Below are 20723 nucleotides of genomic sequence, written 5' to 3'. Positions count from 1 at the left end.
AATATGATGACGTGATGGATATGATGTGACACTAAAAAATTCATTTCTTAGATGGGTATGTTAAAAAATTTCTTAGTATATTTTTTTTAAATGTAATACTTTAATGTGCTAGGCAAATAAGTCATTACACATCTAAAATAACTAAATGGATCAAAAAAAAAAAAAAAAAAAAAAGACTATATAAATCACAAACCTAAAATATGAAACTTTATTAATCAATCCCCCTTAAATTTTTGCTCACAATATTCTCTTTTAAGGTAGGGTCATATTAGACTTATCCTTTGTCGAATAAATTTTGAAAGTGCATTGCAAAAACATGTGTATCAAAATGAAACCTAATACATCCAAATTTACGAATTATCCTAAGGGAAAAAAATTATTGCAAAACAACTAAATTATTTTTATTGCCATGATTTGAATACAAATATTCCCTTCTTAAAAAAAAAAAAAAAAAAAAAAGAAGTTCTCTTGGTCAGTATACAAGGTTGATATATTAGCACCTAATTACAGAGGATATTAAAATATTCCTTCCATCTCAAAATAATAGTCTCTCATTTTATCTTTTATTATTTTAAAATATTAATCTATTTTTAAAAATTAATGACCAAAATAATATAAATTTTCTATATTGTCATTCTTTTAAATTTATTAACATTGACATTTTTAAAGTGTAATAATTGTACTACTGAATGATAGTTTTGAAAAGTTAATCAGTGCGTTTGGTTTGAGTTTTTTGGATAAATTTTTTTGAAAACAGAATTTTTTTGTTTTCGTGTTTTTTTTTTTGTTTTTAGTGAATATTTTTAAAATTTTAAATATTTTTTTTTTACTTTTTTAGATACACCTTACTTGGATATATTTAAAAAGTAAAAAATTTGTGAAAAAATATTTTAAAAAATTAATAAATACATAAAAATATAAAAATATATATTGAATTCTCGTATTTTTTTATATTTTTGGTATTGAGTGAATTTTAAAAAGGTTTTTTTCATAATTTTTTTTTACTTTTTAAGTATATTTATGTTAGGTACATCTAAAAAGTAAAAAAAAAAAAAAAAATTGATTAAAATATTTAAAAAATTAGTAAAAATAAAAAAATATGAAAAATAAAAAAGTAAAATTTTTTAAAAAATATTTTTGAAAAACTCTAATTAAGCAAAGTAAATATTTTTAAAGTGTAATTATTATACTATCAAAAAGATTAAAGTGTGGCCTTAGCCGGAGATGGGTACTGAGGTAGCCCGACTTTTTTTTTTTTTTTTTTTTTTTTTTTTTTTTTTTTTTTGTCAATCAAAAAAATATTGATCATTAAAAGGTTATAAGGTTTTTTTTTTTTATTCCTTTGACTTTCTTACATGTTTAGTTGAATTGCTTTTGACATTTGCACTAGTGCACATGCCTAAGCTAGGAGGATATTATTTCAAGTCTAAAAACCTATTCTAAAAGTTTAGGCTACGATAATCAATACATCTTCAGCGACAAAAGTGCAAATGATTTGGCAAACTTAGGGTTTAATCACCAAGAACCTTTTTAGTTTTTCTTAATGACCTTCCTACAGTGGTTGTAAGTGTGCTTGTTGGAGACGTATTAGGGTCATCCTTCGTTTGTCAAGGCAATATGCCTTAACTCTATGTTCCGCTGTTTCTTTCTTTTTGAATCGGATAAAAAAAAAAAAAAAAAAAATCATCTGGATTGGAGGGTTCAATCCGGATTTTTTTTAAATCTTTTTTTGATAATTTAAATAGTTTACATTTTAAAGATTATTGAGTATATTATTCTTGTAAAAAATCATATTGATCGGATAATAAATACTATGTATTCGGATCATTTTTTTATGAACCATTAATTTTATGACTGTCTATTTTTTTTTACAAAAGTGATCCAAATACATAGTATCCGTTATCCAATTGATGTTTACAGTAATACTGTATTCAACATATCTTAAAATGTGAACGGTTCAGATTATCGAAAAAGGGTCCAAAAATGGACCCAATGAGCCGAACTAGACCAGACTGTCCCAAATCTAAACTGGATACCGTCTAGGAAATTTTCCATCTATAAAGTAGGTGTAGATATATTTTACTTTTTAATATATTTATATTAGATAGATTTAATATCGATAGTCACTTGTTAACAAAAATATATTCTGATCAAGTGACTATCAATGTTTGATTAATGTGATTTTTTCATGAATGGAATACTCGACGAGTTTTACACTTTCAACCGTTCGAATTATCAAAATTGGATGCATAGTGAACTCTATAGATTCAAACAAAACTGTCCACTCTATTTTGTGAACCGAAGACAATTTGAATCTAACAGTGAAATCACATAGCAATATCATCAATCAATTAAGAATCTCGTATTGCAACAATGTAGATTAGGTGATTAGATTAGTGGGAGACATGAATGTCCATCTAATCTCTTTTGCTATTTTATTGACTGGTGACATGAAGTAATATTGTATCACTATTTTATTTAATATTCAATTAATAAAAAAATCTCTAAAATAAATTAAATAAACACAAAATGTAAACTAAAAAACATTAATTCTATCCCTAGTTAAAATACTCCTCCATTCTTTTACGAAAAATGATATATAAATCTACTTTCTAGACTTATTTTTTAAACCTAATGATGTGTACGTTATATAATTGATTGATGATTGAGAAGATATAAGAGAAAATATTATTTTAAATATTCTAATTAATTATCACATAATTAAATTTGAAAATTGAATGTAATTTTTGAACTTGTACAATAATGTCATACAAGTCCTTTTATTTGCAAACCAAACATACCTTATGGAGACAAAAGCCAAGGAAAATAAAAATCAAACAAAATCGTACCTAAAAAATTTAAGAGAGACAAGATACGCACAAAACTACTTAATACAATTGATGAGGAGGCACAATAAAGAAGGAAACACATGAGGAAGTATTACAAATAAATGAAAAAGGAAATCAATCTCAATCTCTTTCAAGCCAGATTTCAGTGGATATAAAAATAATCAAAATCTCAGTACTTCCCACTTGTTTGGCTCTGCTCACTTGCCAGCTATGAATCTCTCTTGCGCGTTTGCTTGGTCAATTAAATCTATGATTATGCCACATGTACAATCTAGCCCTTTAACCATTTTAAAACCCATAAAACCTTTTAATTGTACATTGCACCTCTTTACACTGTTCACGGGTAGTTTGAAATGTTTTAAATAAATATATTTTTTTAATTTTTTTAAAACATAGATTGAGTATGGATTGAGTTTGAAGTGACGTGATAGAAAGGTGATGTGACTTAAATAAAATAGTAATTTTTTGATTTTTTTAATTTAGGCCTAAGTGATTTTTTGACTTTTTTAATATATGCCAAACAAGGCCTATGTGACTTAAACGTTTTCATTACTACTGCTGCTATAACTCTTTCATTTTTTTTTCTTGAATTAATTTCACTTTTATTTAATAAATTATTATATTATTAATTTTATTCTTAAATTATCAAAAATCATAAAATCCTTAATTTGATAGGTAAATAAATAATTTTAAAATTTAGATAATATAAATCATACAACTAAACACCCATTAAATTAGGTGTAGTTATGAGTTGGTCTTGTGGACTAAATTTTTTTATTTAACTTTCAGTGTAAATTATTTTTAAAAAATACATTTCAACCAGGCTCACTTCCAATATCATATTTCAATACACAACTCAAGTAAATTAAAAACAAATCAAAATTCGTAAGCAAAAAATAAAATGTCTAAATTATTTATTATTTTAATAAATTTATCAATATCATTATCAATATATCAAATGATCCCAAAAAATTGTCATTATCAAAATGAGAGGCAAATACGTTAAAGAAAAAACTTAGAATTTGTGAGTAAATAAATCCAATCAATACATGTTCAAAAAAGAAATAAATAAATTTAATCAATAGGACTTACTAAGTAATAATCCCTTAAATTCTTAGTGATGGAAGTGTAATTTATTCAAAATAGTAAAAAAAAATAAAATGAATGTTTTATTGTATCATTTAAATTATTTAAAAGGAAAAATAGTGAAATGTCTATTCTTAACTTTGGATAGTAGGAGGATCCAATATGTTTTTATTTATTTATCAAGGTCTCTCAACAATATTATTAAACAAATTTTAACTCGTCACAGAGAAATTTATCCATAAAAATATTGAGAGACCCTATTTATTATGAAAAATTGCATATGATTTATTTTATAAAATTCTAATATTGGGAAATCTCTATTTAAAATTTAATTTTTTTAATATAAAATTAGGTTTCCACGAATATTAATTATAATTTGATCACATAAACATAAATTAAAACTTGACAAACCACGTAAACAAAATTTAAATGAAAAAATTGTATTAATTTAAGGGGTAAAAACGAATTTAATTAAAGGTTCAGCTTGTCTCAAGTTAAGATCAAGACTGGATCCGTCTTGTTCGGTCCATGGGACTATTTTTTTGGCCCGTTTTGATAATCTGAACCGTTAAATGTGCAGAACTCATTGAGTACTATATATTGGTAAAAAATCACGTTAATCGAATATCAATAACTATGTGATTAAATCAATTTTGTATTAAAAAAAATAAACGGTGAAAAAATTAACAGTTGATAAAAAACTGCTTTGTTCACATAGCTATTGATATTCGATCAAAGTGATTTTTTACAGATATATAGTACTCGACGAATTCTACATATTAAATAATTTAGATTATCAAAACGAAATTCGTAATAAATCCTTACAAACTCAACAGCACAATCCAGTCTAATCCGACCTTGGACTGACCAAAGCCACTGCCTTTAATTAATTAAGTATTTTGCTTTTTCTCTTACACCTTTTTGTGTCCCTCGTGATACCACGCTTCTCCCTTTACAAAAACACACTACCCCTCCTCCCCCCCTCTCTCTCTAAATCTCTCTCTCTCTCTCTCTCTCTCTCTCATGGATTGTCGCCGGAAAATCACTTCTGGGTCCGTCCAAAGTCGCCACCACAGACAATCACCACCACTACTTCAAGCCCACAACTAAGCCCAACAAAACCCATTCTCCCATTATAAAAATACAAAAAAACAAAATCAATGGAATACAAGTTTGTTGTTACTGGTTTCTGGGTTGTTCTTCTTGTGTTGTTGGCGTTACTGAGTCACCGAGTCGACTCTGAGCCGACTCAGGACAAGCAAGCTCTCCTTGCATTCATTTCTCAAATCCCTCACGCCAATCGCCTCCAATGGAACGCCTCCGACTCGGCCTGCAACTGGGTCGGCGTCGTCTGCGACTCGCATCGCTCCTTCGTCTTCTCTCTCCGCCTTCCCGCCGCCGGACTCGTGGGTCAGATTCCGGCCAACACGATCGGAAATCTGGCCCAACTCCGAATCCTCAGCCTCCGTGCCAATCGTCTTTCCGGCCAAATTCCCTCCGATTTCTCCAATCTCAAGCTCCTCCGAAGCCTCTATCTACAGAATAACAAATTCTCTGGCGAGTTTCCGGCGAGTATCCCCGTGTTAACTCGGTTGAACCGTTTAGATCTCTCTAACAACAACTTCACTGGTTCAATTCCATATTCTATCAACAATCTGACCCAGTTGTCTGGTCTTTTGTTGGAGAACAATGGCTTCACTGGTACTCTCCCAAGCATCAGCAATTTAAGCTTGGTAAACTTCAATGTCTCTTACAATCGTCTCAACGGTTCAATCCCTGCGTCTCTGTCGAAATTCCCGGCGAGCTCATTCGCCGGAAACCTCGCTCTCTGCGACGGACCATTGCCACCTTGCAACCCATTCTTCCCCTCACCATCCCCATCACCATCTTCAATTCCACTACCACAACAAAACCCACCACCAAAAAACCCCAAAAAGCTCTCAAAAGCCGCCATTATCGGTATCTCAGTCGGATCAGTAGTGCTTCTCCTTGTACTGCTCCTAATTCTCATCCTCTGTTTACGAAAGAGCAGGGGAAAGGCGGCGAAAACCCAGAAACCACCGGCGACGGCGCGCTCAGCGGCGGTGGCGGAGGCAGGGACGTCGTCGTCGAAGGATGACATTACAGGTGGGTCAGGAGAAGGAGAGAGAAACAAGCTAGTGTTCTTCGGAGGTGGGATTTATAGCTTCGATTTGGAGGATCTGCTGAGGGCTTCGGCGGAGGTGTTGGGGAAAGGGAGTGTAGGGACGTCGTACAAGGCGGTGCTGGAGGAAGGGACGACGGTGGTGGTGAAGAGATTGAAAGATGTGGTGGTCAATAAGAAAGAATTCGAAATGCACTTGGATGCTTTGGGGAAGATCAAGCATGATAATGTCGTGCCTCTCAGAGCTTATTATTATTCTAAAGATGAGAAATTGCTGGTCTCTGATTACATGTCTGCTGGTAGCTTGTCTGCTCTTCTCCATGGTATGTTTCTCTCCTTTCTCTCTCTCTCTGATATACATATATACAAGTAAAAAAAATGAAATATTTCACTTTTTGATTCTGAATTTTTGGTAGTGACGAAGCTCGAGCCGTTACAACTATGGAAATTATATATATATATATATATATATATTTGGAAATAAATTTTACATTTAAATTTTAATCGGTTTCGAAGTGTGGCTTGTGCTGTTATGGTCAACAAATATCCATTTTGGATAATTATTCAATATTTTTAGAGTATTATTTATTCGTATTTTTTAATTAATTATTATTTAATATATCATTTTATATTCATCAATTATTTATACAATATTTCATCTATTTATTTTTTTTACCTATAGAATAGCAGATGTGAAATTACTAAATAATTATCTATCAATTTCTTACTTATTTTGTACTTTCACTCTTTAAATCGTTGTTGTGTGCACATTAAAAGTTGCTTCTGTTTTTTTTTGTTTTTTTTTTTAGGGATTGTTTTAAGGGGTAGATTAAAAGTTACTTTTTTATTAAAAAAAAGGTCAAAAAAAGCTAAATAGCTAATTTTTTATTACCTTCCTAAAATACCACAATGTGAATTAAAAGGGGTTAAAAGTTATAAAAAAAAAAACTTTTAATCGCTTTTCAAAAGAGGTTGATATCATATGTGTTTTCTTTTTTTTTTCGGAAAAAACTATTATATATCTGATAATTACAGGAAAAAAAAGTGACATAATTTATTTTTTTAAAATTATAATTAAAAAAAAAGACATAATCAAACACACACACACAAAAAATCATAATTAAATATCTTAAAATAATATGATAATTAAAGAAAAAAAATAACGTAACAAAGGTATGTATGGTATGTAAATGTTTATAATAGAATTCTGCTTTTTATTAATTATTTTGGTAAAATCATTAAGGGTTATGTTAAAAATTATTATTTTAATTTTTTATAAATAAATATAAAAAATAAAAAAAATAATTTACTTTTTAATGTTTTTGACTTTTTAACTATTTCATAGATTCTAAGCTTACCTTAAATGCTAACAAGCGCAGAATGCGCATGTTTATTAGGAAAGTGATTACAAAGATCCTTTCACATTTATTTAAAATATAAATTATTCTGTAATTTTAAAAATTATAAATTTTTAATTTCATAATAAACAATTATTTTATTAATAAATTATTAAGATAATTTACAATTTTTTTAATAATGTTAAAATTTTATTTCAATTAATAATTCAAAAAAAATTATTATTATATATTAAAATAATTAGAAATTTTATTTTTCAATTAAATAAAAAAATTTGATAAGGGAGTTCTTTTCAAAACTTGAGGGGTTGTTAGTATTTTAAACAAATCTTCAGGGGGTGTTTGTAATTTATCTTATTTTTTTTAACAACCAATTATATTTAGTTTCTTATATTTTTAAGATTTTCAATAAAATTATTAATATTTATAAAAATTCGATTTTGTTAATTTTAAAAATATAATACTTGCACATTTTATAAGGAGATTGTTTACTCAATTTTTATAATGGAGATGGTCAAATGTAGCTATATGAAGGAATAAAATGATATTTTGTAATAATTGAGAGGATCTCATTATAATTAATTTAAATGTTACAAAATATATAAGGGAGTTGTTATTCATATTGTAATTTACTTCAAATACACTTCTTTATTTGTCTTATTATAGTAATACCTTTTGAATTTTAGTTTGTTTAGTTTTTTCAAGAAGTATATTTTATGTGAAAAAGTATTACTGTAGCTATATATAATAAAGAATAACAAAATATATATTTAGAATAAAATAGAGTAAAAATAGAAGTTGTATATATAGAGTAATAATATACAAATACATTATTTTTGTGATATTTTCGTATGAATGAAGTTTTATAATTATGAATGCTTGGAGTGGAACCAGATAACGATTTACAGTAAATGTATTTATTTATTTTTTGTGTTTTATTTTAATCTTTTTGTTGCAATATATATTGTAAAACATATTTGTTATGTAACACATAAAACACAATATTAATGAAAGCATCACAAAAGTACTCGCGAATAAAATTTAAATATCTATTTTTTTGTAAATTAAAATTTCTTTATTATTTAATTTTAAATATATTTTAAAAATTTTATTCAATTGCAGAGATTTTTTGGTAGTGCACATAACACTAAGGGTCCGTTTGTTTTTGGGTGTAGAGGGTGGAATGGGATTAGGATGGAGGTGGGATCTATTTAGTATTGTGTTTGTTTATAGAGTTGGAGAATGGATTGAGATGGAAGAGGGGATGGTTGGAAGGGAGATTGGGATGGAGTAAGTGGAGGTGATATTAAAAAAATAGTCCGCCGAACTAGAAATTTTTTATTTTTTATATGTGGAGCATTTTTTTTGAACATTTAATGTTTAATTTTTTGTATTTTTTTTATTTATTTTATTATTTTATATAAAAAATAATTTAACAATTTTTATGCTAACAACTATCATTAAAACAAATACAATTTTACTTAATTCTTTCACTAATAATCTCCTCACTATTAATTCTCTCTATTCTGCCTCTGAAAACAAACGGGACTTAAGGCACTATTTGACATCCTTAGGGCATCCACAATGGGATGGCTAAAAAAGTGTATTAAGGTGTGTGTTATATGACAAAAAGTAATAAAAGTAGGGCCCACAAATGTTTGTTAAGATGTGTTAAGAGTTTGTTAATTTTAGAGAGTGAGTGATGGTGCAATGGATATGTTAAGGGGTGTGTTAAGGTGTGTATTAAATATATATATATATATATATATGTATGTAATAAATAAAATAAACAAATAATTTAGTTTAATAAAAAATTTCAAGCCCAAAATTAAATTTCAAGTCCAAAAAAAAAAAAATCCCAAAAAGTATAAAAAAAAAAAAAAAAAATTTGCCGTTGACCGGTCAACCAGCCGGTCAACCCCTAAGACAAAAAAACACTTCCCTTCCTAGCTAGAACGCCCGCTGCAACGCTCTCCGCAGATAACAAACAAGTTAACAACTAGCCCTAACACACACCACTAACACACACGTTAACACGTCCGTTGTGAGATCCAAACGTTACTGTAACTAGCTAAACTTTGGCCACTGACACTAACACCATCACTAACACGTCCATTGTGAATGCTCTTACAAATATATTTTTTTTATCTTTTATCTTTTATTTTTTTTTTGTCATATTACCTTTATTTTTGTATATTTTATCATAAAATATTAAAAAAATATATTTATTATTTGGAATCCCCTATAAAAATATATATATATATATATTTTTATTTTTTTAAATCAAATCACTTTTTATATTTTTTACATTTTTCGTAAAAAAAATAAAAAATTATAATTATTTAAATCATCTAAACACCCTCTTAAATCATCCCAAACACCCTCTCCAACTACTGACACGCTTTAAGTACCTTTTCAATGATTGAAAAAAGAGAGTCCTAACAACACAACACTATTGTTAAAAAAAGAAAAACACAACTCTTCTTTTATTGCCTAGCTTTTGTTGATTGTTATTATGCCCCATCAGAATTTTTTACGTCTCCCAAACTATCCATCAACCTCACAATCGAAACACTTTTTCTTCTGAAAAAATGAATGGTAAATTTTAAAAATAATACATGTTATTCATTTTGATGGGAGAAAATATTATCCGATTATGTGATTATTGCTATCTAATTAATTTAATTTTTAAAATAAATGCTTTACTCAATGAGACTTACGGTTCATATTATTAAAATAAATTTGAATTAAGGCCACAATGAGCAAATTATGACTAAGCAAATTGTTCATTTATTTTCTTTAAATAAAATTGATTAAAAATAATATTTTAATTATTATTATACTAAATATAAATGTACACAAAAATATTTAAAATATAATTTTTTTATTGCATTTAACCATTAACATGTCAATTTTATTTATAAAAAAATAAGTATATTATTTAGATTAAAAATAAATCTAAAATTTTGAATTTAAATTGAGGAAATAAAAAAACTCAGGTTATTTTGTTAAAAGGTTTGAATCTTAGAATTTATTTATAAATTTTAGAATACCATAAAAAGTAGAGTGGTAACCAGAAGAGTATCGTTTGGTGTTTTTTCAGGAAGCAGAGGATCAGGGCGAACACCACTAGACTGGGACAACCGGTTGAGAATCGCCTTAACCACAGCAAAAGGTCTAGCCCACCTACACGTGTCATCCAAAATTGTCCACGGCAACATCAAAGCATCCAACATCCTCCTCCGCCACGACCCCCCAGCCGCCGCCTCTGTTTCGGACTTCGGCCTCATCCCCCTCTTCGCCTCCTCCACGCAGCCTAGCCGCGCAGCCGGATACCGAGCCCCTGAGCTCCTCGACACCCGAAAACCCACCTTCAAGTCCGACGTGTACAGCTTCGGAGTCCTACTCCTCGAGCTTTTGACTGGAAAATCGCCGATCCAGGCTTCGCTCGGCGAGGAAGGGATCGACTTGCCGAGGTGGGTCCAGTCGGTGGTGAGGGAGGAATGGACGGCGGAGGTTTTTGATGTGGAGTTGATGAGGTATCATGATGTGGAGGAAGAGATGGTTCAGACGCTGCAGATTGCGATGGGGTGTGTGTCGACTGTACCGGATCAGAGACCCTTGATGAATGATGTGGTCCGTATGATTGAGGATATGATGAGTAGAGATGATGGGTTACGACAGTCGTCTGATGACCCGTTTAGGGGATCGGACGGTTATACTCCTCCGCAGGGGTCCAGGACCCCACCTCCTCCTGCTCTCACACCTTAGACTCACACAGACTCTTGTCTGAAAATTCAAAGGGGGCATATTTGGAAATGCTTATATATTAATCATGTGATTCATTCATTTTGCTGATTCTTGCGTGTAAATCACTTTTGAAAAAAAATTAAATGAATTCAATAATTATAATTATGTTATTTCATTATATATATATTTTTTTTGGAAAAATAAGTGATTTAGTTTTATAATTGAACTCATCGTTATTTATTTTTTATTTTTTTCATATGCTATAAATAGACAAGAATTTGCAAAAATGATTTGATTAAATCATTAAAGAGAAAATTATGATAGGCCTGTCCATTACAGTTTTGGACAGTAGTAGAGACTTCTTTTTTTGTGGTGAAGTTAGGGTGGGTATTATGGGGTGATTTGGAAATATGGATTAAAAATTAAAAGTTAATTTTTAACTCATTTTGAATTGTATTATCTCTCATATAAAATAATAATAAAAATTTAAAAAGTTAAAAAATCAATTTTTAATTATCTTTTCAAAACATTCTTATATGTTATTTTCATTTTATTTTTTGTTTTTTTAATTGTGCAATGATTCTATTTTTTTGTTGTTTTAATTGTGCAATGATTTTTATAGATGTGTTTGCCTGGAATTTATACTATATATTAACTAAAATGGAGTTTTTAACTCTAAATTTTGTGGGAGTTTTAATATTCCAATCTGAATTTTTAAAATTTTTTATTAAAAAAAAACTCAGCATTTATTGATTTAATCAAAATCTCCTGATTAGCATTTATTAACTTTTTTCAATCTATATGTCTTTTCACATGCTTGTATTTATTAATTTCGTCAAAATTCTCTAATCAGCATTTAAAATCCCCTCATACAAATAATTATAGATACAATCTCTGTATAGTTACTACAGTACCTTTTTCAACTTCTCTCATATACTATGGTTAGTGATAAGATTGTTAAATTATTTTTATAAAAAATCTTTAAAAACATAATTTATATATTAAAAAAATCTAAAATAAATATAAATATTTATAATTATCTCATGCATAGCACGGCTGATAGGCTATTTATTTTTTTATTGGGAAGGGGGAGTTCCATCAATTGATTGGAATTGACTATTATGGCTTATTTTGGCAACATAGTTTTTAGCCATTTTTTTTGATTAGTAGCAAAAGCTAAAAGTTGGCTTTTTTGACTTTTTTTTTTCATTTGGGAAGTTGGTTTTCAGCCAACGATGAAATTACAATTTTACCCCTCATGAGTCAAAATGTGTTACATAGGTGAAGTTATAAATATTTTAAATAAATGGGGGTAGTTTAGTCATTTTATTATGATTTGACATCACAAACAAATATTAATCAAAAAAGTCAAAAGTCACTTTTTACCAACTTCCCAAATCATTTGTCTAAAAAAACCAAAAGCTTAGTTAAAAACCAAAAAACCACTTTTTACCATCTACTCAAAATAAGCCTATGTGGATTTTAGTTGGTTTTTTTTTTAATGTTTGGTTGAGTCAGAAAAGAATACATGGGTTCTTGCATTTGGCTTTTTCTTGTTTAGTCCTTTTGTAGTATTATTATGTTGTTTTCTTTGACCTTTTCAGAATAAAAATAAGCAAAATCCAAACAGAACCTAACTGGGAGGTGTGAAAATTTGTCTTGAAATTCCAGAGGATTGTTTCCATTCTGCTAGGCGTCCATATATGCTTGGTGACTTGGCTAAAAAACAAAGGAGAGTGATGAATCGTGTAGGTGCGAGCTCATGGTAATATAATGTTTTAAGATTTTAGATGGCGCCAAGTATCATATGGAATGTCTGGTGAAAGAATTGAACAACACTGGGCTGTTTTAGAAAGTTGGTAAAAAGTTAATGTTTTGTTTTTTAATTTATTTTATTTTTTTATGAATAAATTATGTAAAAAATAATGTGATTCAAAATTGATGTGTAAAAAAATTATGGATGTGTTACTATTATATTAAAAAAAAATATTTGGTGTGATCTATTAAACTAATTCAATAATATCATATAAGATGATAAATATTTTAGTAGTTTTGGAGTAATAATTTACGCAATTTATCATTTAATACTCATTAAATTATCTGTTCAACACTCAAAAAAAATAAAAATATTAAGTCCTACTTTTTTTAATTAATAAATATTAAGGTAGAACAAAACATAAAGGGTGGTTTTGGAAAATCGGTTAAAAGTTGATATTTTGATTTTTTATAGTTTTTTTGTGAAAAAAAATGTATAAAAAAATAGAAAGAGTAATATGACTCAAAATAAATTAAGGGTTCGTTTGACAATTACTTTTTTAGTTGACATTTTAGTTTTTTTAGTATGAGACTTTTTTGTTTGTTTGGTTTTCTTGTTTGGCCTTTTTGATTTTTTGGCATTGAAATGACAAAATTACCCTCCACTTGGAAATGATACTTTTTTTACTTTTTATTTATGTATGAGTCAGTTTGATAATTTTACATTCCAGTTCAAGTGTTTTGACATTTTATAATTTTGTAGCTTTTTTTTGCCATATATAATTATTTAACCTATAACAAATATCAAACCAGGGATTAAAAATAGACTTTTGATTTTTCACTTTTCCCAAAAAGCCCAAAATTATACCAGAAGCACCAAATAATTTTTCCAGTGAAGGGGTGGAGTGGAGTGGGTGTGTGGAGAACAGGCTGGCCGGCTTTGCCTCGGTCTCTCTTTTCTTTATCATCACGTGACAAAAAGTAACAAAACTGAGAAACAAATAGAGAGAGAAAGTGAGAGAGGAGACAGTGACTTTTTGGCTCCTCCGTATGCGGGAAAGGGTGCGCTCTGTCAGCCGTTTGATCCACGCCACCTGGACCCCATTTCCCCTGATTTGTGGAATTGATTATTAAGCCATTCGTGCCACCACGTGTCCTTCACCGATAAGTTATTTTTGTAAAACAATCATCTTATGTTTTAGAAATTCTACATTGACTGTGTCAAATCAATAATAAATGTTAAATGAATATGTTACATTAATAATAATGAGATGGTAGAGAAATTACTCTTTCTGTTTCAAAATAATATTTTCTTTTGAGGAGTTTAATTTTTTTTATAGTATAATTATTATATTTTAAAAAAATTAATTTTTTAAAATTATCTTTTTATAGTATATTTTTTAAGAAATATTAATTATCATAATTATATTTTTTGTATTACTAATAAATTTAAAAGAAAGATAAAATTAAAAATTCACAATATTTTAGTTCTTAATTTTTAAAAATGGGCTTGGTTTTCCTTCAATCCCAGATCTGACTGGAGGTTGTTTATTGGGTTTGTAGGGACCCATCACGGGTCTTGTTTCGATAATCTCAGCCATTTAATGTGTATAACGCATCGAGTACTATATGCTTGTAAAAAAATCACGTTGATCAAATATCGATAACTATCTCATCAGATCAGTTTTCTGTCAGCTATTTATTTTTTTACCGTCTATTAACGGTTGACAGAAAATTGGTCCGATGAGATAGTTATCGATATCCAATCAACGTGATTTTTTACATACATATAATACTCGATGAGTTCTATACATTGAACGATTCGGATTATCGAAATAGAACCTTTGGTGGGCTCCCACGGGCCCAACAACAGCCTTCAGTCCAATCTGGGACTAGAGGGAAGCCACTGTCTTTGAAAATTGACTAATATTTTGGGACAATAAAAAATGAAATAAGAAACTAATATTTTGGAACAAAGAGAGTATAACATTTCATTGATTGGGTATATGAATATGTGATCTTCTTTATCTATTAGATAATGTCTGCCAAGAATGACTATAGGTTGTCTCTTAAGAGCATTGTGATTGTGATTATGATATGTGGAAAGAATGAGACTCACGATTCGTGTTGGTTGATAAAGGAACAACAGGGGTATGACACATGTTGGGAATGTAGAGAATAATACGGACATTTTGTAATCCCAATCCCAAGTATGGCTAAGTAGGTTTAGAAGTATTGTAATTGGTAAATGGAATAAAAGTCACGATTTTGTGTTAGATGATAATGAAACAGCATGGGCAGGACACATATTGGGTGATAAAAAAGTAACAGGGGCATGACATTTTAGGAGTATTACCATGTGATGTCCAAAATAAACATTTGGTAAGAGTATTGCCACATGGTGCCCCCAAAATCATTTGATAATTTTTCTACAAAAAGGTGTTAGACATTATTTCTTTCATCAATCACAACACTCTAATTATTTAAGTTCTGTTTAATTTGAATTTCATAATGTGTTTTTAGATATTTTTTTTAAATAAAAATTAATTTGATGAAAAAAATACTTATAAGTTTTATAATTTTAGAAGGCAAAAATAAATTTCAAAAAAATATTTTTAACATTTATTTTTATCAAATTAATATTTATTTAAAAAATTTAGAAAATCAAAGCAGGCCGTAGTTATCTTAATACAATGACCTATGGCCTATATCATGTTTCTTGGGCCATGACTTCTCATTTGTATTTACTGTGTTTAATTTAAATTTTTTGAATTTAATTTTTTAAAAATTAAATTTTTGGTTTTTTTTTTTTATTGAATATTTTTAAAATTTTAAGTTATTTTTTACTTTGTAGATGCACTCTACTTAGATATATCTAAAAATTAAAATATTTATAAAAAAAAATTGAAAAACATTAATAAATACACAAGAATACGAAAAATGTACTGAATTTTTATTTTTTTGGTATTTTTGATATTTAGTTAATTTTTTAAAGATTTTTTTTCACAAATATTATACTTTTTAAGTGTATTCATGTTAGGTGGATGTAAAAATTAAAAAAAATGCTCAAAATATTAAAAAAATTTAGTGATTTGATAATAGAGTTATATTTTGAGTTTGTGAGTTTTAGAATTATGATTTGAAAATAGAAAATTTGTTTGGTTATAAGTTTTGAAAAGAGTTTTGAATTAAGTTTTGAATTAAGTTTTGAATTTTTGATGTGGATATAAAATGAGAAAAGTTGTTCGATTATGAGTTTTGAAAAAAAATTTCAAAACTTAATTGAAAAACTTATAACTTATAATCAAACACATAACTCAAAATTCTATTGAAAATTTTATTCAAAACTCATAACCAAACTCTTTTTAAAATTCAATTAAAAAAAATAATTTGTCATTTTGGTCTAAAAAAATAAGTTTTATATTTAAAAAATATCAAAAATAAATATAATTTTTTTTCTCCAAATAACAAGTGAATTTAGAAAACTCAAACCAATGCTATTTTACTGAAAATAATGTGAAATATTAGATTTCACCTTTTTAATAAACAAAAAAATAAGTTGAAGCACAACTATACTTCCCTAAGGAGGTTAATTCATAACTATATTCGTATCCATCATAATTAAAATAATTTTGAAAATGTCTTTTTTCTATCTCATTTTAAATAGTAATAAAAGAGACGTTTATCTTTAAAAAATAAATAACATATGTATTTTTGAAATAGACTATTTATATTTTTAAAAATAAATGTCATAAAATGAAAATGTTACAATTGTTTGATCAATTTATTTTTATTTATTTATGAATAATATATATAAAACTTTTTATAAAATAAATTATTTAAATTATTGAAACATAACTCATGAACTTCACGAACATGATAATAAAGTTCAAAGCCCAGCATTTTTTTAAAAAAGATTTTATTAACATTTATCTTACAAATACATGTTACCAAAGTCCATCTTGTGTCTGATCCTACAAGAAAAGAAGTCCATCTTGTATATTTTAATAAATAAGAAAGGATTATGGAGCATTTCCCCGTACAATTGTAAAAGAGGATATTTATCAATAAGGTTAGGTTTGATATCTTTTAAAAAAATTAAAAAGTTATTATTTTATTTAAGTCATATTATCTTATTTAAGTCACATCACCTCTTTATCATATAATTTCAAACCCAACATATACTCTTCATTTATAAAATTTAAAATTTATTTAATTTTAAAATAAAACACTTATACTAATTAGTTTTATATATTTTTAATTCTTATCAAAAAATTATATTTAACAAAAAAAATTAAAAACACTGCTTCATCCTACCGCTACAGGACTTCTGTTAGATGGCCATCGAAGACTCGCCGGAATGTTCAACATAACTGAGAAATCACCTAAATATCACTAGAGATTCGCCGAAATATTTTAAACATCACTGAAAGACATCGAAATGTCTAGAATGTTGGCTTCTAATGTTAAAAGCCTTCAAGCTGCCTTCCTGAAATAAAATAACCAATTGAGCATCATCTACTAGTCACCAACCCCTCTTTGTAGCAAGTGATTTTCGGAGAATTGTTCGTTCGATTAGGGCATGCTCGATCCAGTGTATTATCAGATTTGGGTTGAGATCTCATGGATGGATATTTCAGGAAAGGATTGAATCATGGAGACTAGGACGCCTATCCCATAAAAATTCGTTCAAGAGGCTTTCGTTTTGCGGGATCCAAAGGTGGGATTGAACGTCAAGAATATCGCTGAAGACTCACCGGAATGTTCAAAATATTGCCTCCAAAAAAGAAGAATAATAAACTGAGAAATCAAAGCAAAGAACATAGCAAAACGTGCTAAATATTGATAAACTGAAAGAAGAAAAAAATCTAAAAACAACCAAAAACAACAATGGGAAAAAAATATATCATTTTTAATTTTTGTAGGGTTTAAAGCAAATAATTTTCAATATTGATCAAACTAAAAAACAAACTTTGAAACTGTAAAATGTTACAGTTTCAAAATATGATTCTATTAAATATTTATCCTTATTAATCAAACTGAAAAATATGTTATGAAACTGTAAAATTTTACAGTTCTAAAAAATTATTCATTTTAGCACTAAAAAAACTAAAATTGTAAAATTTTATAGTTTTTGCCGCATATTCAGAACTTAAAATTTTTCTCAATTATAACAGGAAAATAGAAGTGTGTAGTGCAGAAAAAGTATTAAAACTGAGAGTGTGAAGGAAAGAGACAGTTATAGAAAGATGCTTGTACTTCGACAACTATTTTTTGGTTTAGATCTAACCGGATCTAACGTAGATCTACTCAGATTTGATGTAGATCTACTCATCTTCTTCGTCGGAAACTTATCTCTTTCGTCGTCGAAGAACGCGATGCAAGGAGTTGCTGCTCGGTGGTAGCCCGTGAACCCCAAATCAATAATAGTCACCGGTTGTCAGTCGTCGGTAATTGTAGATTAGAAAGAGAAAGAAAAGAAGGAAGTCATGATCGTGGTGGCGGTCGTCGTCGATATCAGAGAGAGGAGAAAATAATGGGCATAAGACTTTTGGGTCTATCTAAAAAGTTTTGGAATTAAATAGAATACACATTTTTTAAAAAAGACTTGTGAGTAATTTGTCCTAGTAAAAGTTGGGACTATCACACGGAAAATAATAAATAAATTATTATTATTATTATTTTTATTTTGGATTAATAAGTGGAAGATAATTTACTAAAAACATCAAAGCACATCAAATTAAATATCAGAAGCACATCAAATTAAACATTTAACTAATAGGAAAATTAAATAATATATGTTACAAATATACAACAAATTCAACAATTTTACTCTTTGAAAGTCAAACTCAAATATCTCAAGAAACAAAATACTCTATCCGTCTCAAAATATTAGTATTTTATTTTATTTTTTTATTATCCCAAAATATTAGTCTATTTTAAAAAATCAAGAAATAAAATAATATGAATTTACTATTTTTTCTTTCTTTTAAATTCACTAATAACATAAAAAGTACAATTATAACAATTGATATTCTCAAAAAAATGTACTATTAAAGGGTAATTTTGAAAAATTAATATTTTTAAAATACAATAATTATACTATTAAAAAAATTTAGATTCCCCAAAAGAGACTATTATTTTGGGACAGATGGAGTAATAATATTATAAATTAAATATTACTAAACTACATGATTATTTGTAAATTGCAGTTAAATCTAAAAAACATTATTTTCGTTAAATAATACAAAATGTTAGATTTATACCAAAATTATGTAACGTCCTAATTGAGATCATATTAGGAATTAGAACACCAACCGACCATTTTAATGATTATTTCATAAAGAGGGTCTTAAAAATGTTGCACTTAAAGTATCATTTGGGTCCATTTGGTTAAAGTATGAACATGACCTTCGCTTTACAACTTTACTAAAACTTCTTTTAGTGGGACTTTTGACAAGATTTAGCAATGAGAATGTTTTAACAAGAAAATGGACCAAAGGAAGGACATCAATGATGTAACCATGGTCTTGAGATAGCAAGCACAAACCCAAGAGGAATGATATATAAACACAAAAATGAGTAGTGAGATATGATGTTGTTTAGAATTTATGGCCTGACTTGATCTAATGAATTTGTAAGAGAAAATATGAGATTTTGGTACACATCAGTTTGGGGCCAGTAAACAATCTTCGGATATTTAAATTAGTAGAATAAACTTAAAAAGAACGAATGAAATGAGAATTTTACGATTTTGTACATTTTTTACATTATGTCTCTCCTCCTCTAGTCTTATATGAGACTTTTTTTTAGATTAAAAAGAAAGAAAGAAAGAAAGACGGGTCTATGTTAATTGTATATATATAGGTGTTGGCTACATATTTTGTATATGCCAATCACAGTTCAACGCGTGGCAAGATGAGGGCAATACGGAAGACAATTCAAATCTTCAATCATAATCACACACGTGGCAGTTAGTATTAGTTATTGTAGATCTGCATAGCACTGGATCAGCAAAGAGATGCAAAATGACGTGGCTTTAACGGTTACTCATATATTTAAATTCAAAATCAGGAGAGAAACCTAACTGCAGACATGGTATAATGGAGCTAACTGCGAGGAAACATGATCAGCGATCATGGAGGGATGGTTCGACGGTTAGAAACGCATTTCGACGGTTGTCATTAAGAAGTATAAATAGCAGAGAATGCCCCAAAAAGAAGCCCGCAAACTTAGATCTAAAAAATTAGTTTTATTCTACTTTATTTTCCTTCCAGTTTTACATTTCTTGTTCTTTATATTTCTGTACTTTAAATTCCTGCACTGCACTTCGTTCATAGGAGTAGTTTCAAGTAGTTTGTTGCTGTAAACCTCTACGAGGATGAATTGAATCATTGTAAGTCTTTTATTTTTACTTAATGAAATGTTACAATTGTTCTTCATTTAATCGTTGTTTGCTTCCTAAACAAAGCCACCACTAAAAGTCATCTTCATTGAGACTGAAAGAACTAAAACACAATCGTCTGATAATTGGTTGGCAATTTATTTTCTGTAAGGACTGATCGATCCTTGCTGGCACGCTTAAAATAACAATAATAACCTTCGAAAGCCAAAAAGTCAACATATATTTTTGGCACGCCCAGTGGGACCAATTGAAATGGCTAGACGTAGGAAATAAGGAGAAAATGAACACTAGGAAGAAGGCGTGGAAGGAGAGGTAGAAATACTAATCCGGAGGATAATGTGATAACACATCTTGTGGAAGTATCTGTTTTATCAGAACCT

At 28.5% G+C, this 20723-nt stretch overlaps 1 protein-coding gene across 1 annotated transcript; it reads left to right on the top strand.

The window, feature by feature from the left end:
- The first annotated feature begins 4860 nt into the window (after nt 1-4860).
- On the top strand, nt 4861-11384 carry LOC114264751 (putative inactive receptor kinase At2g26730). Its single transcript, XM_028205448.2, has 2 exons — nt 4861-6401; nt 10537-11384. The coding sequence occupies exons 1-2, from the start codon at nt 5096-5098 to the stop codon at nt 11202-11204; spliced, it is 1974 nt and encodes a 657-aa protein (XP_028061249.2). The 5' UTR covers nt 4861-5095; the 3' UTR covers nt 11205-11384.
- Nucleotides 11385-20723: the final 9339 nt, after the last annotated feature.

The sequence above is a fragment of the Camellia sinensis genome, chromosome 5, assembly GCF_055761805.1.
Source record: "Camellia sinensis isolate YWXY chromosome 5, ASM5576180v1, whole genome shotgun sequence".
Lineage (NCBI taxonomy): Eukaryota > Viridiplantae > Streptophyta > Magnoliopsida > Ericales > Theaceae > Camellia > Camellia sinensis.
The sequence above is the reverse complement of the archived record's forward strand: the minus strand, read 5'-3'. Positions and strand labels throughout refer to the sequence as shown.